Source organism: Desmodus rotundus, chromosome 7 (assembly GCF_022682495.2).
Source record: "Desmodus rotundus isolate HL8 chromosome 7, HLdesRot8A.1, whole genome shotgun sequence".
NCBI classification, from domain to species: Eukaryota; Metazoa; Chordata; class Mammalia; order Chiroptera; family Phyllostomidae; genus Desmodus; species Desmodus rotundus.
In genome coordinates this window covers 121,294,871-121,314,556 of record NC_071393.1, presented here as the reverse complement: position 1 = coordinate 121,314,556, position 19,686 = coordinate 121,294,871, and the positions used below count along the sequence as shown (strand labels likewise).

Here is a 19,686-nt window from a genome sequence, read left to right as displayed (position 1 = left end):
CTTCGTAGCTTAGAGTCAACAAGGTATACGTGTTTCTTCTGAAAACTGCTCTGTCAACCCTCTCTCCCTTCTTTCCCTCTTCAGATGTCCTCTACTCAGCCAGTACATATTTTCTCACGGTCTCATTCTAACTGAATGAACTCCACTCCATGTAAGCAGGCCACAAGCCATTTAACATGGCCTCTATCCAACAAAAGCAATCAACTCAGCGTATATCTTCTCCTTGGCTGTCCCAAAACTACAGATGACTGTGCCTTACATTAATTATCATAACAGAAATAACCATTCATTAGGTGTCTGTTACAATCAAGGCACTATGCCACTCAATTGTCTACATTAGGTGTAACTCTTACAACCTCCTGCAGGGCGGCATCATCCCATCTCACAGGTGAGGGACCTGAGGCTTGGAGAGCTTACGCCATTGCCCCACGTCTGCCACAGCCTGTCTGTGGCACAGTCAAGCATGATCTCTCTCCGTGTGCCATGCTGTTTGTAGAGCTCTGTGCTCAGATGATTAAATAAGGTCAGCACTCTCCTGCATCAGTTCGTCAGTCAGCTGTGCACATACAAAGCCCTGTGGTTAGGAGAGGTTGGCACCATGGCCGCTCTCGCTGTAATTATTCTAGTTTGACTGGAAAGGCCAATAAAGAGCCAGTCAGCCTTGCAAAACTTCTGAGGCTCCCGTTTTGTAAATGCGTCAGTATTCAGCCGTGCTGAGCCGTTGTGTGATGGCATGCTGAGCCTAGTTCGTTAATCTATATTAAAATCTTGGGTGCAGTCACCCCAGGATGAGCCTCTGCATATTGAGAAAGCTCTGCCATTTTGGACTTACCTTACGGGGCTGTCTCTCCCAGATTAATTTAATACTTATTGCTAGCCTCTCTTCTAGAAATGTGTAGACCGATAGGGGTGTCTGATGCAGATTAAAATGAGCATTGCTGTGAGCTGGGCACAGAGGAGGCAGCTGATAAAGTGCATGTTCTGAGTAGTTTTGTACAAAGAGGCACAGTGCAGAGGGGCTAGATTCCCACTAGTCTGAGTGTTTCCGGGTCCTGGCCTCTTAGCTTCTGTAAGCCACTCAGACTGAGACAGCCAACTCTACTAAATTGACAGTCTCGTGGTATATATGGGGCTCAAGTTGTGTTGAAGTGAGGAGGGAGGTCAAAGGTCAGCAAATCATCATGGGTTTAGGATCTAATCTTCAGCTTTTCAGCCTCAGAAAGTTAATCATATTCTTGTTTTGAGAGGTGCGCCTTTCTGGAGAGTGACACAAATTTACAATAGGAGGTGTATGTTGGCGATATGACTAAGGCCAGTTACTTGTTCAAGAACTAAAAGCTACTGTAAATTGAGTTTCTTCTGCTTGTGCCTCCATCTTTCCAGGTATCAATTCCATCGCTCACAACAAACCTTCCTGGTATTGATGATTACTCACATTCCACAGATGTAAATAGAGTCTGCATTTCAACCAGGCCTATTCAGTTTCAAATCCTGAGCTCCCAGTCTTCCTCAGCGCCTGACGGCATTCCTTCTGCTGTTACATTACCAATTGAAACTTCAGTCCCTGTTGCCAGTCTGACTTCAGTCAACTCAGCCAGAATTCTTAGTCATTTCCTTTTGGGGGTTCACACAGCACTTCGTATACCTGCAAGAGCACTTTCTGTGGTATCCTCATGGTCTTTACTGCATTGGAATGGGTTGTTCATCTGCCTGCTCCTTCTGCTAGACCCTGAACTTCTTAAAGGCGGTGACAGTGACTTATTTATCCTTTTTTATGTTAGGTCTGTCACAGTACCTGCCAGTGTTGTGTAGTGGAAGAACTGGGTACAAATCTTGTGTATACTTTTGCTGATGTTATATCCTCAACATATGGTACACTACCTGTTGGCAAACAGTATATGCTTAGTAATTATTGAAGGAAAGAATGAATGATTAAAAATAATCTTCGATAAGTTTTTCTCTACAAATCTTTTTCATTGTTAAAACTGAGGGATAATACTATCTACTTTATAGAGCTGGTATGCGATTAAATGAATGAAATGAAACCAGGATAAGCAATGGTATTGATGGTGACTTTTGAGGTTCAGATAGTGGTTTTAAGACTCATCGTGTTGCTGCATGTCTAACTAGTCCATGTACGTTTGTCTCCATAGCAGCGCTTTGTTATGTGAATGTATCATAATATGCCTACCTGTTCTCCTATTGGTGGATATTTTGTGATAGATATTGATGGAGATGTTTCCAGTTCCTTACTTTTATGAATAAAGTAGTTATGGACATTCTTGAGCAAGTCTGTTTGTGGATGTATTTTTCATTTTTCTTGTGCACAAACATATGAATAAATTGCTGGTCATAAGGTAGGTGAGTGTTTAAATTTATGAGAGGCTGCCAAACCATTTTTTCAAAGTGATTTTATCCTTTCATACTCTTACAAACAGTATATAGGGTTCCATTGTTCTACTTCCTGTGACACTTGGTATTTTACTATGCTCTCTAATTTTAACCTTTCTAGAGGGGCTGTAGCATCTCATTGTAGCTTAATTTACACCATCCTAGTGCCTAATGAAGTCAGGCCGTTTTCATGGGCAGCATGGCCATGGACATAGCTGCTTTTCTGAATGGCTTGGTTTTTTTTTATTGGGCTCTTTATTATTGATTCGTGGGAGTTCTTTATATATTCTGGACACAAGTCTTTTATCCTGGTGTGCCTTTTAACTTTTTTAACGGTGTCTTGATAAATAAATTGATGAAGTACAATTTATTATATTTTTTCTTTCACGGTTGTACTTTTTGTGTCCTAAGAAATGATTGCTACCCCAAGGTCATCAGGTATTTTTCTGTGTTTTCTTCTAGAAGTTTTGTAGTTTTGGCTTTCATATACAATAGATCTGCGATCCTTCTCAGGTGAATTTTCACATATATGTAGAGAGAAAGAGGTTAAGGTCCCTTTTTTTTTTTAATGGAAGTCCAGTTGCTCCAGCACATTTTATTGAGAAGAACTTTCCTTTCCCATTGAATTCCATGGCACCTTTGTCAAAACTGAAATGACTATGTATGAATGGGTCTACTTTCAGACTCTCCATTCTGTCCCATTAACCTATTTGTCTTTCCTGTTACCCTGTTTTAATTACTGAATCGACATAGAAAAACTTGATATTTAGTAATGGAAGCCTTACAACATTTTTCTTCTTCAAGATTGTCTTGACTATTGACAAGCTTTGATAGAAATTGATAACTTACCAATTTCTACAAAAAATATCTGGGTATTTTGATTAGAATTACAAATCAAATCTTAAAATTTTTTATATTAACATTTTAAGTTTTCAATTCATGAACATGAAATCTCTCCATTATTTAGGCCTTCTGTAATTTTTCTTAGCAATGGTATATAATTTTCAGTGCAGAAGTCTTACACATTTTCATTAAATTCTGTGCATTTGATACTGTTATACTTTTATAAATCATAATGTTTAACCTTTCATTTTCCAGTTATTTCTTACTAGTGTTTTAGTATTTAGGTTTTCAAAGAATGACTTTGCATCCCGGGACATTGCACATTCACTGATTAATACTATAATTTTGTTGATATTTTTGGATTTGCTGAGCACACAATCACGCCCCGTGTGAATAAAGAGAATTTTACTCCTTTCTTTTGCTTTTTATATTCTATCCTTACCTTGGTGTGGTGCCTAAGGACTCCAGCATAATATTGAATAGAATGGTAAGATTTGGGGAGAAGTGTTCAATATTTCACTATTGTGGTGTTAGCTGCATTTTTTTATACACACCCTTTATAGATTGAGGAAGTTCTCTTCCATTCCTAGTGATACTGAACCCAGGTTTGGCTGCCTGCTGCTCAAAAGTCAACAATCAAGATGCCGGGGCTGGTGGAAGGAAAATAGGTTTATTCAAGGACTGGCAGCTTGGTTGGTTAGAGCATTGTCCTGATATACCAAGGTTGCAGGTTTGATCCTCAGTCAGGGCACATACAAGAATCAACCAATGAATGCTTAAATAAGTGGAACAATAAATTGATGTTTCTCTCTCTCTCTAAAAATCAATAATAATAATAATAATAAAAAGCCAGCAGCTTAAGAAGATGGTTGGCTCGCATCCCAAAGACCATCTTAACTCCTCAGTGCAGGCAGAGGTTTACGTGCAGACCAGCACAGTCCATTGTGATAAGGACCTCAAAAGCGGTCAAGCGATGGTCTGGTGTGCGTTTTCCTGGATTTCATCATCCTGGTGTTGCAGCTGAAGGTCAGCAAATCTCCCAGAGCCAGAATGACTGAAGATTGGAACACACATCTTCTGAAGTTAGTTCCTAGAAGTCCCTTTTTAAAAAAAATTTTTTTAGAGAGAGCAGAAGAGCAGGAAATAAACATCGATGTGAGAGAGAAACGTGGGTCAGTTGCCTTCCGTATGTGCCCCTACCACAGGGACCGAACCTGCAACCCGTGCTTGTACCCTGACTGGGAATAGGTGTGGTGACCTTTAGGTTTGCCGGACGGCGCCCAACCCACTGAACCACACAGGGTATGGCAGTTCCTAGAATTCTTAAATAAGCATGCTGTTTAGCTTCAAGTTACACATTAGTCAGAGTCAGCATTTACAGAAACAATGTCTAAAGAATGGTGGGGTGGGTTACACCAGTATGCCGAGAGTTTTTATCACTAAGGGGTGTTAAATTTTACCAGATATCTTTTCTTCATTTATTGACATGTTCTCACAGTATATTCTTGTACAACTCATTATTCTGTGTATCTTTGGATGACTTCCATAACATTCCTGGGCAGTGCAGGGGTGTTGCCTGAGAGGGGGAAGTCTCGGTGTGTGTTTTAAAGTGACCACCAGTCCGTGTAGTACGCACAGTTTAGTACACGGTACCCATCTGATTCCTGCAGTTAACGTACGAATGTTTTTGGCTGTGGTTCTCTTCAGTTTCTCCATCATCAACCTTCAAAACAGCACAGATGTCTCTTTTTTTTTTATGGTAAATGTGCGACTTTGGGTGCTTTTTATTATTTCTTTCACGTGTCTGTATTTTTTACATTTTCTTCAGTAAATGGGTTACTTGTGTTAAAAATAAGTTTTCAAACTTCTATATAATTAATTACATTATAGCTTAGTAGATTTTAGGCCCATTCCTATCAGCTCTTTTTGAAATTATCCAAATCACCTTTTATTCTATTTGAGTGTTTCCTAAATCTCTTAAAGCAACACATTCGAAAACTGTTGAATGGTGTCTGACTGAACTCTTCTGTGTTGATCCTCCTATCATTTAATTGCAGTAGATGCTCATTTTTCCCTCTCTTCCAACTTTGGGTTCCTAGATGAAGCCCCAGAACTGTTCAGTTCAAAAGGCTTTTATATATAGCTTCTCTTCCCTAGGAACTCATTGTCCAGAGTGAGAAAATAAACACAAAGAGATCATTCCTATGTGAGCTGAGCCAGAAGTACGGAGCCAGGGCTTCAGCCCTGCTTGGGAGTTTAATGACTTCCAACAGAAGGAGTCTGAGCCCAGGGAGACTTTGCTTACAGGTAATTCTTTCTGACCTTGGCTTTTAATTTCTGGCATTTTTGTCCATCTGAAATAGTTGAAGTTTGGGGGCCTGGAGCTGGAGAAGCTTTCTGTGGATGAGACCGAGGATGGCAGCTCTGGGGTGTGGATAGGGACCTCCCAGCTGCTGTGCTTTGCTTTCCTGGAACAGGAAGTCATTATCAGGAGAGCCACAAATCCTTGACAGTTCATTAACACTTCAGGAAAAGGGAAGTGTCACTTGCCTGCCAGCAGTTAGCTAGGCTTTATCACTGGAGCTGCAGAGCCCCCCAGGGAGCCATTCAAAGTCATTGTCTTGTCACCCTGGCCAGTGTGGTTCGGTTGATTCGAGCACAGTCCTGACCCCAAAAGGCTTCCATTCCCTGTCAGAGTACATACACTGTAGGTTCATTCCCTGGTCTGGGAGCCTGCGGTGTTCTCTCTTTTTTTCTCTCTCAAAGCGATGACGAAAATGTCCCTGGATGAAGATTCAAACAAACAAATAAAAATCACTGTCTTGTCAAAATAATCACTATTTCTTTTTCCTTCTACCCACAGGTCTCTGATACAGGGATGTTTTCTGCTTTGTCTCAATACTTTATGTGCCTCCTAGTAAATATCTCTTATTTTCATGGCCTACGTTGACTATTAAAATGAAAACTTCACTGCTAAGCAAAACAAAACAAAAAAAGCCCTCAAAATGAAGAAACAAGTGCCCTCTCTCTCTTCATCAGTAATAATTAAAATAATTTAAACTGGATAACAAGATGTATTTTACAAATGGCATTCACGTGTCTCATTCACAACCACATTGTGGCAGGAAGGCCAAATTATTATTATTTTCCTTGTTAAAAGTGAGGAGACGGAGGCTTAGAAATCGAGTATCTGCTTAAGGTCAGACAGCCCTAAGGATGTGCCGCTGCAGGCCCAGTGCTGCCTGCACCAGAGCAGTCCAGCTGACGTTGTGAACTGTGACCTCCTGGGCTCACGTTCCGTTTCCGGTCTTACTGGTCTGTGGCATCGGTCAGGTCGCCTAGCCTCTATGTGATAAAAGAGGGGTAATGGTAGGGCTTACCCATGGGGGTGTCTCCAGGATCAAATGAGGTCATTCCAGTTCAGCTCTAGGCAGAGCACCTGGCCTAAGCTATGCAATGGTGAGCTTCAGCCCTGCCAAGGCCGTTGTCCTGGAGGTGGAGGCGGTGTTGGGTCATTATCCCGCCTTCCAGCTACCTCTCCTGCCCCCAAATGTGAAGTCTGCTCCCAAAGTCACCAAGGGCTCTGTTGGCTTAGAGAATCCAATCCCAAGTTAAATGCTTCAAAGGAAAACTAGCCACCCTAAAGGTAGCTTTTCCCAGCTGAATTTTGGCCTGATTATGAAGACTGTGCTTACCTCCTTACACACCCCTTACCCCTCTTAATATTAACCAGAAACCTTAAGGTTTTAGTTACATTCTTCCTTTCGAAATATGTTGGGGACTATTTATTCTTCATTGGCTAACAACCTTTATCAAATTTTTGCTAACTAGAGTATTTGCCACAGCCTGCTCTTGAAGATAGTCTAGAAATTCCTGTGCTGTACAGTGCATGCTTTTGAAAAGTCTTTGAGGAAACAAAGCCCTGTGTGTAATGTTGTACAGCCTGCCTGTGATGTAACTGAGGTTCTTGCCTAGAGGTGGACAGACGATTCTGCCTTTGCTTGACTTCTGTCAAAGAAGCAAAGAAGAGGCAACAAGTAACCGCGCATTCCAATGGGCTCTGTGTCTAACTGCAGAGGAGACTCAGTCTGACCCCTAGGAAATGCCCTCAGTGTAGCACACAAAGGTTGCTATTTTTAAAGACTGGAAGACAGTACTTGTACTTGAAAATAGAAATACTGATCCCATTACCTTATCTGTGTCTAATGAAATCCCTGACTTTAAATGTCAACAGCAGTCACATTTATTTAATGAAACAAATCATCAGCATGGACAATCTTTTATTCAGTATCACACTTTCCTGTTACTTTTCATGCACTCATCCTGAACATCTCTACTGAGGCGGCCAGACGCTGCTTATTCGTGCTGCAGTTAATACGTTTTTGTGCTCTGACCCCCACGGTCTATTAGCATCTATTAGCATCTATTAGCATACCCACTGCTTGAAGCTAACCGCCAGATGCGGCCAGCCTCTGCTGGCACTGTCTTCTACACTGCCTGTTCTGAATGTCGTCCCATGAAAATTCTCACCTAAGAATATTAAAGGAAAAAAAAGTAGGCAGTGAGACTGTATTTGCAGAATCATCCCCGCTTTGTAGATGAGTGTGTCCACGAATGTGTATGTGCAGAGTGAGACATTTGAAGGAAGCATACTGTGATGGTGATATCAGTCATCTCAGGTGGCTGCAGATTCAGGTACTTTTGTCTGCAGGTGTTTCTGTACCTTGCGGATTTTTTAAAATACTTTTTTCCTCAAAATTATCAAAAAGTTTAATCTTCTTTATATTATAGAAACTAACTGTTAATTTAGGACTTGGTGACTGGAACGTTGATAAAACCGACGTGCTTTAAAATGAATTCATGTGTGAGTGCGTTAGATTCGGTGGGCCGCAAGTGCTGAGTTGTCCTCAGCTGACGCAGTGAACACTCACCCATGACCCCAGGGACACTTGTACGGACACCAGTCGATCGAGTGGCAGCTCTCCATTCAGAATGTACAAAGCTTTGAGAGTGCCGTGCCCTTCCACTTTCCCCTCCTCTCTGGTCACTGGATTTCATTGCCTTTGTCAGAAACAGTCTCTGGGAGACTTGGGAAAAGCCCATGATCTCTTTGAGCTGATATGTGAAGCATATGTGATTCAATACATGTGTTGATTTAGCATATCTGTAAATAATTCTTTATTCCAAGATGGCTTTCTGCAGTTTTATGGTCTTCTATGTCTAAAATGCAGTAACTGCCCACCTGGGGCCCACTCGAACAGCATGAGGAATTATTAGGACTCATTTGAGACCCAAAACTACCTCAGTAATTGTACACCTTACCAATCAGCAGGTGAGGACTTTTGAATGTTTAGGAGCATGTTCGCATGTGTTATTTCATATTTACCTCCAAACTAGAACAGGGATTTTGATTATCCCACATCATAGCGAGAAACTGCTTAAAGCCACAGCAAATTTATGGCAGAGCCAGGACTAGAAATAAAACCTTCTGCTCCATGGCTTCCATGAGTTGGCTTCTTCACTTTCTGGTATCCAACTGTATAGCTTGACCAATACCAGAGCATCTACTCTCCAGAACAATGCCAGGACAGAGGAATAGGCTCAGACCCTCTGGTTCTTCGTCTTCTTTTTTGTAATTGTTCAATTACGGTTGTCCCCATTTCCTCCCATTACTCTCCCCCCACTACCCACCCCCACCTCCCACCTTCAATCCCCCTCCCCCGTTGTCTTTGTCCATGGGTCCTTTATACATGTTCTTTGATGACCCTTCCCCTTCTTTCTCCCATCATCCCCCTCACCCCTCCCCTCTGGTTACTGTCAGTTTGCTCTTTATTTCTAAATCTCCGGTTCTATTTTGCTCGCTTGTTTGTTTTGTTGATTAGGTTCTTCTTATAGGTGAGTTCTTCTTTTTATTAGTGTATTGGTGATGACTAAGTCCCAGTTTATTTTATCCAAGTTAGAAGCTGCCTTGATAAGGTTGGATGCCTAACTCCTTTCTCTCACCCATACACATGCCTGTGTAAGGGGATGACATCACCTGACCTTATTCCCAAAGGCTTCCTGTAAAGTAGATGTTAATCCTTGTTTACTGAATTCTTTTCCTCACTGAACAATGCTCCTAAAAGTTGTGTAACTCTTGCCAATCTCAAAGGTAATGGGAAAAATTAACCAGATTTTAGCTTAATGAACAAGCATTAAGAAAATATCATGATTAATGAACATTAAAAGTACGGCTAGATTTGCCCTGACCCGTTTGACCCAGTTGGTTGGGTGTCAGTTGTTCTGTTAGGTGAAAGGCCACCAGCTTGATTCCGGGTCAGGTCACGTGCGTGGTTGTGGGTTCTGTCCCAATTGGGGAGCCTATGAGAGGCAACCAACTGATGTTCCTCTCCCACATCGATGCTTCTTTCCCTCTCTTTCTCCCTCCCTTCCTCTTGCCCTAAAAAATAAATAAATAAAATCTTTTTTTTAAAAAGTAGGACTCGCTTTTTCATCTCACCTTGGACAGTTTAATTACACTCACTGAGCCTCAGTCTCCCCAGCAAAATGAAGGGCTCAAGTTTTATTTCTAAAATCTCTTTAGGCCCCCAAATTCTGTGGTCTGTGTTTGTCTTTGCATTTTACAGATTACTCCATAAATATTTAAGTGCCTACTGTGCACCTGAGGCTGGCTATGCTGTTTCAAGTATATGCTCTTATATAACAGTGACTGCTATATCATGCAGAGAAAACTGCAATAATCTAAGAATATTTCTTCTTGCCACTGCTAATAAGTTCCATTGAGCAGCTCTCAGTAAGTTTTTTGCATTTGCCATTGCATTAATAAATTATATTAACCACCTTGAAGAAGGTGGCAGAGTGTCTGTTATATTTAAAATACAGAAATGGATCTTTTGTTCCCCATAGATTTTACTTTTTCTTCAGTTTGGTGGCTGTGATTGCCATTGTGATCATTTAATTGACTCTTCCGGGAACTGAAAATAGACTGTGGTCTAATATTAAAAGAATGCACCGTTTCTCTTTGGTTCGCACGTGCAGAGACACTAACTGGGAAGCTCTTAGGTACTGGAAATTCTCCGTGTTATAAAAGGAGAACCTGATCTATACCCGTGGCTTTTGTTTGGCAGAAGTCCAACTCATAATAAAAGTAATTTGCAGATAGCAAGTGCAAGAGATTGTAATTAAAACAGCGCTAGATTTTTTGGTTTTGGTTTTATTTTAATGAGTCAATAAAATGGAATTGTGGGCGATAGTAAATTTCATTCTGAGGATAATAAGTTTTTGCCGATTTCTTACTGGAGAAATTTGCTCACCTCTCCACGAACACCCCCCCACACCCCCCCGGATTTCCAGTACTAGCTACACCAGGTTAAGGGTCTTAGGAAAGATCCAACTGCTGCTTTATCTACATGGATACAGCTAAGCTGTTCGTGTTCTTTCTCTGAAGTTAGTAGAAATAATAAAGATATGTTTTGACTTTTATTTATTTGTAAGCAATTAATGTTTTTAAAAAGAAAGAATATGAATTAAAAAATTTTTAAATCATGTCTTACCCCACGTGACACATTTGTTTTCACATCAAAATGCTGTGAAATATTATATTCCAAAGCTTTTAAATACCTATATACTTTTTATCATGCAAATGTGTCACTCTAGCAGTAGTAGCAGCAACAGCAGTAATAGCAGCTAACAACTGCTGAACATTTATCATTTGCCAGGCACAATTCTACTGACATCTGTATTGAATTTTTCCAACAACCCTGTCGGGTAGGATTTAACATTTTTCTAACTTCATAGGTGGAAAAACTTAGATAAATTAAGTAACTTGCCATACGTCACATAGCTAACAAGTTGCAGATACAGACCGGAATCCCAGGCAATCTGATGTCATTCAGCCTGTAGGCCCTTGTTATTACTCGCTCAGGGACAAGGATCCTGATCGCCTTCCATGGGAATAAACACGCGTCACAGCACTGTCTTCAGGGCTGCATGGAATTCCATTTTACGGGTGTGACAATTGATATAACCGATTTCCTGTTATTGGGCACTTAGTTTGTTTCCAGTGTTTCTGTGATAAAACATTGCTGTGATAAACATGCCACTCTGTGTATCGTTGCACATCTGTCTTGTTCTTTCCTTAGAATAAACTCCTATAAGTAGAATTCTTAGGTCACGTTTTTTGTTTTGAGACTTTTATACAAATTTCCAAATTGGTTTCCAGGAAGATTTTTTTGAATACTTCCATCAGAATGTAAATTTCCCCGTGTCACCAGAAATGAATTTTTTTTCTAAGTCTTTGTCTCTGTGACCCTGGGAGAATTATATTTATTGTTTTATAAGGTTAAACTTTTTTTTCCAAATAGTTCTTAGATACTTATATTCATAGATGGGGAAACTTCATTAGTGAATTGTCTGTTACTCTTTTGTTTTGTAAGGGTGTATCCATTTTTTGTTAAGGATACACTGTAATTATATATTAAGGACCTTAAGTTCTTATCATGTATGATGGAAATATTTTCCCCTAGAATACTTAAATACAGATGTTATTTTTATATGTGAAAGTCCCAAAGCAGAACCCTTATAAAAAGAGGCTCAGAAAATAGATAGCCTATCTTTAATAAATACAATTGAAAATGTCTTTCGGTCAATAATAAATTAAGCAAAATTAAGAGCTTGAAATAGGGAAGTCAGTGCTAATAAGAATAATTGTTTAAAGTAGTATTGGGCAGTTCTTGGGTTCCCCTCAATAAATGCTTTATTTTCGTATGAACTGTGGATCACTTTTGCTTGTTATCTGTAACGTGTCTTTACTGAGATATTTTTTCTCTCTGTAGATTTTGTAGAAAAACAAATTCTCAGCTTATTTTCAGAGATTTGACGTATAATGCATTACATCTCAAAGGATGGATTTTTGAAACAGGTTGTGATCATGGGCGATGAAACTGCCAGAGGAGAGATTTAGTAACACAGTCTTGATACTTTTTATTGATTGTCCAAGAGAATACAGAATCTCTAGAAATTAATTTTTAAAATTTCCTTGCAAATATAAAGACACTTCATTTAAATTGTATTATAAGTCTAATGCTTCAAAACCATCTAGGACTTCATGTGATTTTAAATAACTTGGTTTAAAAAGAAATTTATTGTAAGAAAATTATTTTCAGTAGAGACAAAGGCCTTTTTTCCCCTTTCTTTTTTTGGCTTGGGAGAGGAAGATGAGAAATGCTATTTTGGGGACAAGATTCCCAACAGAAGGGAATCCTTTGGCAGTTTTGGCAGAATACCAGCCTCCAGAGGAAAAGGATTTCAGCTTGTTTTAAAGTAGGGAGTGGTGATGAGCTCCCAGCGGAAGGGTGTCCCTGAGCCTAGGGGCGGGTCAATACCAGCCTGGGTGGGTGGAAACGCTGCTTTACAGAAACTCCATCGAGCTGATTCACTACAAATTGATGTGTTTCGTTTGGAGGTTCTCTCCTTCCCCAGTTCTCCAGGGAGAATCAGTTACAGCTCCAAGGAAGTGATTGTATTTTACTCAGGGCTGCATTGTTCCCTTTCACCTTCATTACAATAAAACTAATAGTAGCAGTAGTAATAAATAAAATATAAATTCTAAAACCATTTCCTCTTTATTTTCCAGAAAATAAGTCACATAAGCATCTACAAAGTGAATAGTGATTAATTTGCGGGATAGTGTCATCTTTAGTTTTAAAATGCTTTGGAATTCTTTTGTGGTGCTGTACCCATAAACAATCGTTTCTGCTCTTTATATTTCTGAGGCGAGTGTGGATATGTATGCAGATGCATACGTTTTCAAACTGATGTTTTCAGTAGAGGAACTGCGATTGTTTGAATAAATATACTTGGAAAGATGGATGACAAGCCAGCCTTCTCGTCCACGGGTAAATACATTTGCACGTATGGTCAGCATGCTGATTCGTTATGGTTGGATATGACATCATGAAGGTTTAGTGAGGCGGTTAGAAAACTCAACTATTTGACTCAAGCATTTGAGTATCCGCTTCTCTTTGATTCCCAATTCCTGGCAGTGGAAATGGTGCGGGGAAGAGTGGCAGAGATCCCCACATACATTCCTCTAGAGACAGAGAATAGAACTGCTCCAAAGCAAAGTTTCTGTTCTCACTCATTCAATCAACAAACCTTGACTGAGTAGCTACTATGCCAGACACAGATTTGTTTCCTGTGTCATTCCTTTATCCCAATCCACTCCTTGCAAAAGGCTTCCTTTCCTCTCCCTTCCCACAGCAGACACACAGGACCTTTATGCTGTTGAAAAGGTTTGGATCTTTCCTGCATAGAAGAAACTCAAGCCCTGTATCTCCTTCCTTCGATGCCCTCATAGGGTGGAGTTTTAGTTGTAAAAACCTTTTTTTTTTTTCTTTCTTAAAATAAACCCTAAAATAGAAATGTATTTTAGAGAAAAAAGAAGAGATTACATCCTGAGTGTTTTCTCATGGTACTGCATACTTGTGAACATTTTAATGACGGGGCATTATTCCATCGTGTGCCTCAATTTCTGAACATTCACCCAGAACACGGCTCACAATTTAGATTTGTTTCCTTAAGTTACTGTTTATCAACATTTGTAAGACCCTTTGGACAAATTGCCAAACCACTTTCAGAGAGTTTTTAGCATCTTACAGTCTCATTACAGGTCTCTTTACTGTTCATATCATAGCACCCTTACCTTCATTGGATACTAAAAACTTTAAATTGTCACTGTTTTTTTTTTAAGTTTTCATTTTTCTTATTACTAATGACATTGGACATTTTTTACATGCTTATTAGACATTTTTTGTTCCTTTTTCCTGAGCTGTTTGTATATGTCCTTTGCTTATATTTCTGTTGGAGTTTGTATTTTTCTTATTTACTTGTACAATTTTTTCATAGTAAGGATATTGACATTTTGTCTTTAATATTCACTGATCACATTCACGCAAAAATCCTTCCAATTATATTATCTGCCATCATATTATCACTTAGACCAGATAACTTGTTTTATTCAATGAGATCAGCTTTACATCATTTTATGTGGGAGGTGGTTTTCAATGTGTAAATTAAGAATACATACTTTAGTGCAGAGTAAAGACAGTATCTATTCTAGAAACTTATATAAAAGAGAGAATGCATAAGAGTTAAATTGCAAGGGACCCTGGTCCTACCAATGCTTCTGTACCAGCAGACTCATTTGTATTCCTACTGTATGGGATGTATGGCTGCTCCTGTGTGCTTCATACAAAACTAAGAGATCTGTGCCCAGACTGAGCACTTGAGAGAGGTAGTGAGCTGCTTTGGAATTTATTAGATTCCAGAAAAAATTCTGGCCATGCCCCATTCCTACCCCTCAGTTTCCCACACTTGCAATAGCCCTGAACAGCAGCCCTCACGCGTTCTCCTTTTCCTTTCAGACAATTCGTCCTCACTCCAGGAAGATGAAGAGGTAGACATGGAGGCCATCCACTGGCAGGCCAGCAGTCCAGTCATGAACGGACACCCTGCCACCCCAGTGACCTCTGCTCGTTTCCCCAGCTGGGTCACTTTTGATGACAATGAAGTGAGCTGCCCTTTGCCACCCATCACCTCTCCTCTGAAGTTGAACATACCACCTGTTGCATCTGTGATCCCAGATGTACCTTATAATGCAACTGGCTCGTTTAAGAAGCGGGAACGTCCCAAGAGCACTTTGATGAACTTCTCCAAGGTACAGAAGCTGGATGTTTCCTCCTTAAACCATCCTCCTTCCATAGTGGAGGCTCCACCTTGGAGGGCAACCAATCCTTTCCTGAATGAGACTCTCCAGGATGTACAGCCCTCCCCTATCAACCCTTTCAGTGCTTTCTTTGAGGAGCAGGAGAGGCGCTCCCAAAACAATTCCACTTCTAGTACCACCGGCAAAAGCCAGAGAGATTCCCTCATTGTCATCTACCAGGATGCCATCAGTTTTGATGACTCAAGCAAACACCAGTCGCACTCTGATGCTGTCGAAAAACTCAAACAACTCCAAATCGATGACCCTGATCACTTATGCAACGCGACACTGCCCGATGATGACCCAGTAGCCTGGCTCGAGCCGGAGGACTACCCGCCTGGTTTAGCACTCTCCCAGCCCAGGGATGGGTGGCCAATGATGCTAAGAATCCCTGAGAAGAAGAACATCATGTCCTCCAGGCACTGGGGACCCATCTACATCAAACTGACAGATAGTGGTTACCTGCAGCTGTATTATGAGCAGGGCCTGGAGAAGCCCTTCCGCGAGCTCAAGCTGGAGAGCTGCCACGAGATTTCAGAGCCTCGGCTCCAAAACTACGACGAGAATGGCAGGATCCACAGCTTGCACATAGACCGCGTCACCTACAAGGAGAAGAAGAAATACCAGCCCAAACCTGCCGTTGCCCACACAGCGGAGAGGGAACAAGTGATTAAGCTGGGCACCACTAATTATGATGACTTCCTGAGCTTCATCCGTGCCGTTCAGGACTGTCTCATGGATCTGCCCGTGTTGTCAATGGACCTGAGCACAGTTGGCTTGAACTACCTTGAAGAGGAGATTACAGTGGATGTCAGAGATGAATTCTCTGGCCTTGTGAGCAAAGGAGACAGCCAGATTCTCCAGCACCATGTCTTGACACGGATCCACATTCTGAGTTTCCTTTCTGGGCTTGCAGAGTGCCGCCTGGGCCTCAATGACATCCTCATCAAAGGGAATGAAATAGTCTCCCGGCAAGACATCGTGCCGACCACCACCACCAAGTGGATCAAGCTCCACAAGTGCCATTTTCACGGGTGTGTGGATGAGGATGTATTCAACAACTCGCGGGTTATTCTCTTCAACCCTTTGGATGCGTGCCGCTTTGAGCTAATGCGGTTCAGGACGGTGTTTGCTGAGAAGACCTTGCCTTTCACACTCAGGACGGCCGCCAGCATCAACGGGGCCGAGGTGGAGGTACAGAGCTGGCTGAGGATGTCCGCCGGCTTCTCTTCGAACTGTGACCCTCTCACTCAGGTTCCCTGTGAGAATGTGATGGTCCGTTACCCTGTTCCCAGTGAGTGGGTGAAAAACTTCCGCAGGGAAAGTGTCCTGGGGGAAAAGTCTTTGAAAGCCAAAGTGAACCGGGGGGCCAGTTTTGGCTCAGCTAGTGCATCTGGCTCTGAGCCTGTCATGAGAGTAACTCTGGGAACTGCCAAGTATGAACACGCCTTCAACTCCATTGTGTGGAGGATAAACCGACTGCCCGACAAAAACTCTGGTAGGTAGAGGTATCTCGTCTGTGAAAATCGCCGCACGGTTGCCAACAAGCAGGATCCAAGTTCCACGTCCTAGCTCCCTATGAAGCACTGGGTTCTGATGTGTGACGGGAGTGGTGATGGAGGCTGGGGTAAGAAAGGCAGAAATACTTGAGCAAAGTAAATAACGAACACAGATGACCCAGTTTACTCCATGTTTTCACCTCCTTAATTATCACACGTCTTCCATAAAACTAGGCATTATTCTCAGCTGAGCTGCCTGCTAAGCAGCTTTCCAGGGCAGCTTGTGAATTTATATTCTTTTCTGACTCGTTAATATATTACCTACGGTGCTAGAAGCTATCCATTCCCAGATCCTAGAAGGCTTCTGAGTTCTGAAGAGATATTTTTCTAACTATGCCCTGGTGTAGGTAAAAAGGCCAGGTTATTACGGCCTCATATGTACACTTACAGGTGAGGAGTATATTTATAATTCCAGCCACCCTGTGAAAGGCCTGTCAGTCGTAACAGGCTCAGAGTTGGGATTCGGGGATAGAGGAGAAATGGCCTTTGATCAGACTGAAGATCCAGCCCAGATAAGCAGGTCTAAAAAGATGAAATTCTATCAGACAAAAAGGAAAGGAAGGAATATTTGATTTAAACAAAGAAACAAACCCTACCAGCCCTAGCCGGCCTGCTCCCTGTTATGGGGGGTGGTTTTGTGCTGGCGTGAGCCCAGAAGGTGATGGCTTTCCTCATGGCTCCGGAGTGGGTTAGTGAAACAACAAAACTAGGGAGCAGCCAGACCAGCTCTAACAGCCTTGCTTATTAAGAGTATGTCCGGGTGACCCCAGCAGCAGGTAGCCCATGGTCCTATGTTCTTTTAAACCACTTCTCTTCTGGTTTATAATAAACTTTGCTCATCTGTTAACAGAAGTGACTATCCTAGCCAAGCAAAAAGAATACGGTTTGGGAAGACTCTTGATTGGAATGTCTTTTCTTCTTTCCATTCTCACCATTAAATGCTAACAGTGTGTTTGAAGTCTTCATTTCCTGTCCTGCGTGGAGTGGAGCGGCTGTGTTATCATACCCTGCACATAATCTGATGTGATGGCAAGAGGCAGTAGGACCTGGCCCACTCCCCAGGCACTCCAGGCTGCAGACACACACCGGGGCACCCTGTGTCAGACACTGGGTGTAGCCGTGCAAACTGAAGAGACAATTGGACCTCTGTGTCTGGGGCTGGATTTGCCACCCTCTATTTCTACACTGACAGGATTTTGAAAACAAAGTCTTTCTCTCTGTGCTTGCAAATTCATTCCCTCTGAAAGATCCCTGTATTCTCCTGGTGATAGCACTGTGGTTTCTACCTCAGCCACAGGGCCCATCTGAATTGATGGAGGAAAGGAGAAACTCTGAATTCTTTGGCACAGAGGCCCTGGGACGAGACCAAAGTGACAGGGAGACAATTACTGTTTTACCTGCTGAACACTCGACGTGGGAGAAACTAGGCTTCAGGTTTATGTTTATTGGAATTTTTAGCTCTTACATGTACAAGGAATGGATTCAGGTAACTTGAATTTGGAACTGTTGGGTTTTTCAAGGTGAAAAACAAAGGGAGAGCTTACTCAAACCTCTTCATTTTACATAGGAAAAACTTAAGGGCCAGGAGGTGATATGACTCATCTGAAGTCACAAAGCCACATCCAGGGGTCTTTTGCAATAATACCACAGCTGCCTTGTAGTAGATGCCACCGAACAGACACGAACTTGACATAGTGTTTCCACTATGGGAACAGAGATTTGCAGTTTTTGCAATGTGTACACGCATATCTCTTTTGTTTCCAACTTCTTCCTCTGAAATATTTTAAAGTATCACCTGAGGGAGTTTTGGTTAGTAGCAGCAAAGACGGACTGGCTACTACAAGGGAAGAAAAGTTGTAGGAAGGGTATGGGTACCTCAGAGAAGTGAAGGAAGGATAGCTCTTGATAGAAGGAACTATGGGTGTCTCCTCAGGCTGTAGCCATCCGGACAAAGCACAAGCCACTTTCTGTCCTTGTGCCACTTGGCTCAAGAGTCAAGGAGGACTGTGATTTATACTGTCACTGAGATGACATAACAGTGCTGGGGAAGACTATTTCCCAAAAGGGGGGTGGGGTAGGGAGATGGTTATCAGAAGAAAGAGGAATAAATGCAGGACAGGGGAAAAGTAGGTCTTCAGCAAACACTTCCCTAATGTTTCCCAGCGGGGTAGCATTCAGTAGGCTCAAGGCCAAGTAAATGCGGTTGACATATTACATATGTATTTCCAGATAACTGAGACGTTATTTGTGAAAGATTTTGGAAGTACAGGAAAGCATAAAAATATTTGGGACTGTTTCTCACTTAACTTTCCTGCCCCCACCCCCACCCCAATTACTGCTTTTGCTGTCATTGTTAGATAGATTTAGAAGTGAAACCTCCTAAAAGGGCTACTTATAACATTTCTGGCCAATGGTATATTTCTGTATCAGTTTGGGAAATTGATAGTACCCTTTTCTGGAAACTTGAGATATATAGGATCAGAATTCCAGGGAGACTGCAGGTTCTTACCATTGCTGCACTCACTGTGCCCAGCCCCAGGCCTCTCCATCTGTCCATCTGGTGCCAAGAAACCAGAGAATTGATGATGATCTATTAGTAATTGTCCCGTGACCCCTCCCCCCTTTTTGGAGCTCTTCTGTCTTGGTCTTCAGACAGCCTTGGGAAGGTATCTTTCATAGATTATTTTTCATAATCCTCACACCTCCATGGACAGTGAAGGAGGCCTGAATCTCTGCACACCTATTCCCACCCGCAGTGGCCCTGCATCCCTAGCCCCCGGAAGGCAGAGCAGTCAGAGCACAGGCAGCATGGTCCAGCAGGTCAGCAGCCCTGGCTCTGCTGGCACCCCAAGCCTGCAGCCAGGTGTGTCCCAACCCCAGCCATCAAGACTAACAAACTGCCATTGGATTCCAAAATGGCTCTGCCAGTAGGGCCCCGCCCTGCCCTGTGCAGCCCCCACCTCTCTGCACGCTCCCAGGCCCCCTCACACCCTAATCCTAGAAGGCCTCAGAACAGAGCACCAGTCTTCCTGCTTTCCCATATCCTCGCCAGGAAACAAAACATTCTGTCCTGCAGAGGTAGCTTTGTTTGCTGGAATTCCAGTTCTCATTAGCTCAGGTGAAGAGAAA

General features: G+C 42.1%; 1 protein-coding gene across 6 annotated transcripts in view; it reads left to right on the top strand.

Moving 5' to 3' along the window:
- The window catches only part of STON2 (stonin 2), a 123,845-nt gene that overhangs the window by 92,736 nt on the left and 11,423 nt on the right, over positions 1 to 19,686 (top strand). For all 6 annotated transcript variants that reach the window (XM_045201182.3, XM_045201185.3, XM_045201179.3 and 3 more), the window contains one exon: positions 14,658 to 16,496. In XM_045201182.3, the coding sequence (XP_045057117.2) occupies positions 14,658 to 16,496 (1,839 nt within the window). The remainder of the gene's footprint in view (positions 1 to 14,657; positions 16,497 to 19,686) is intronic.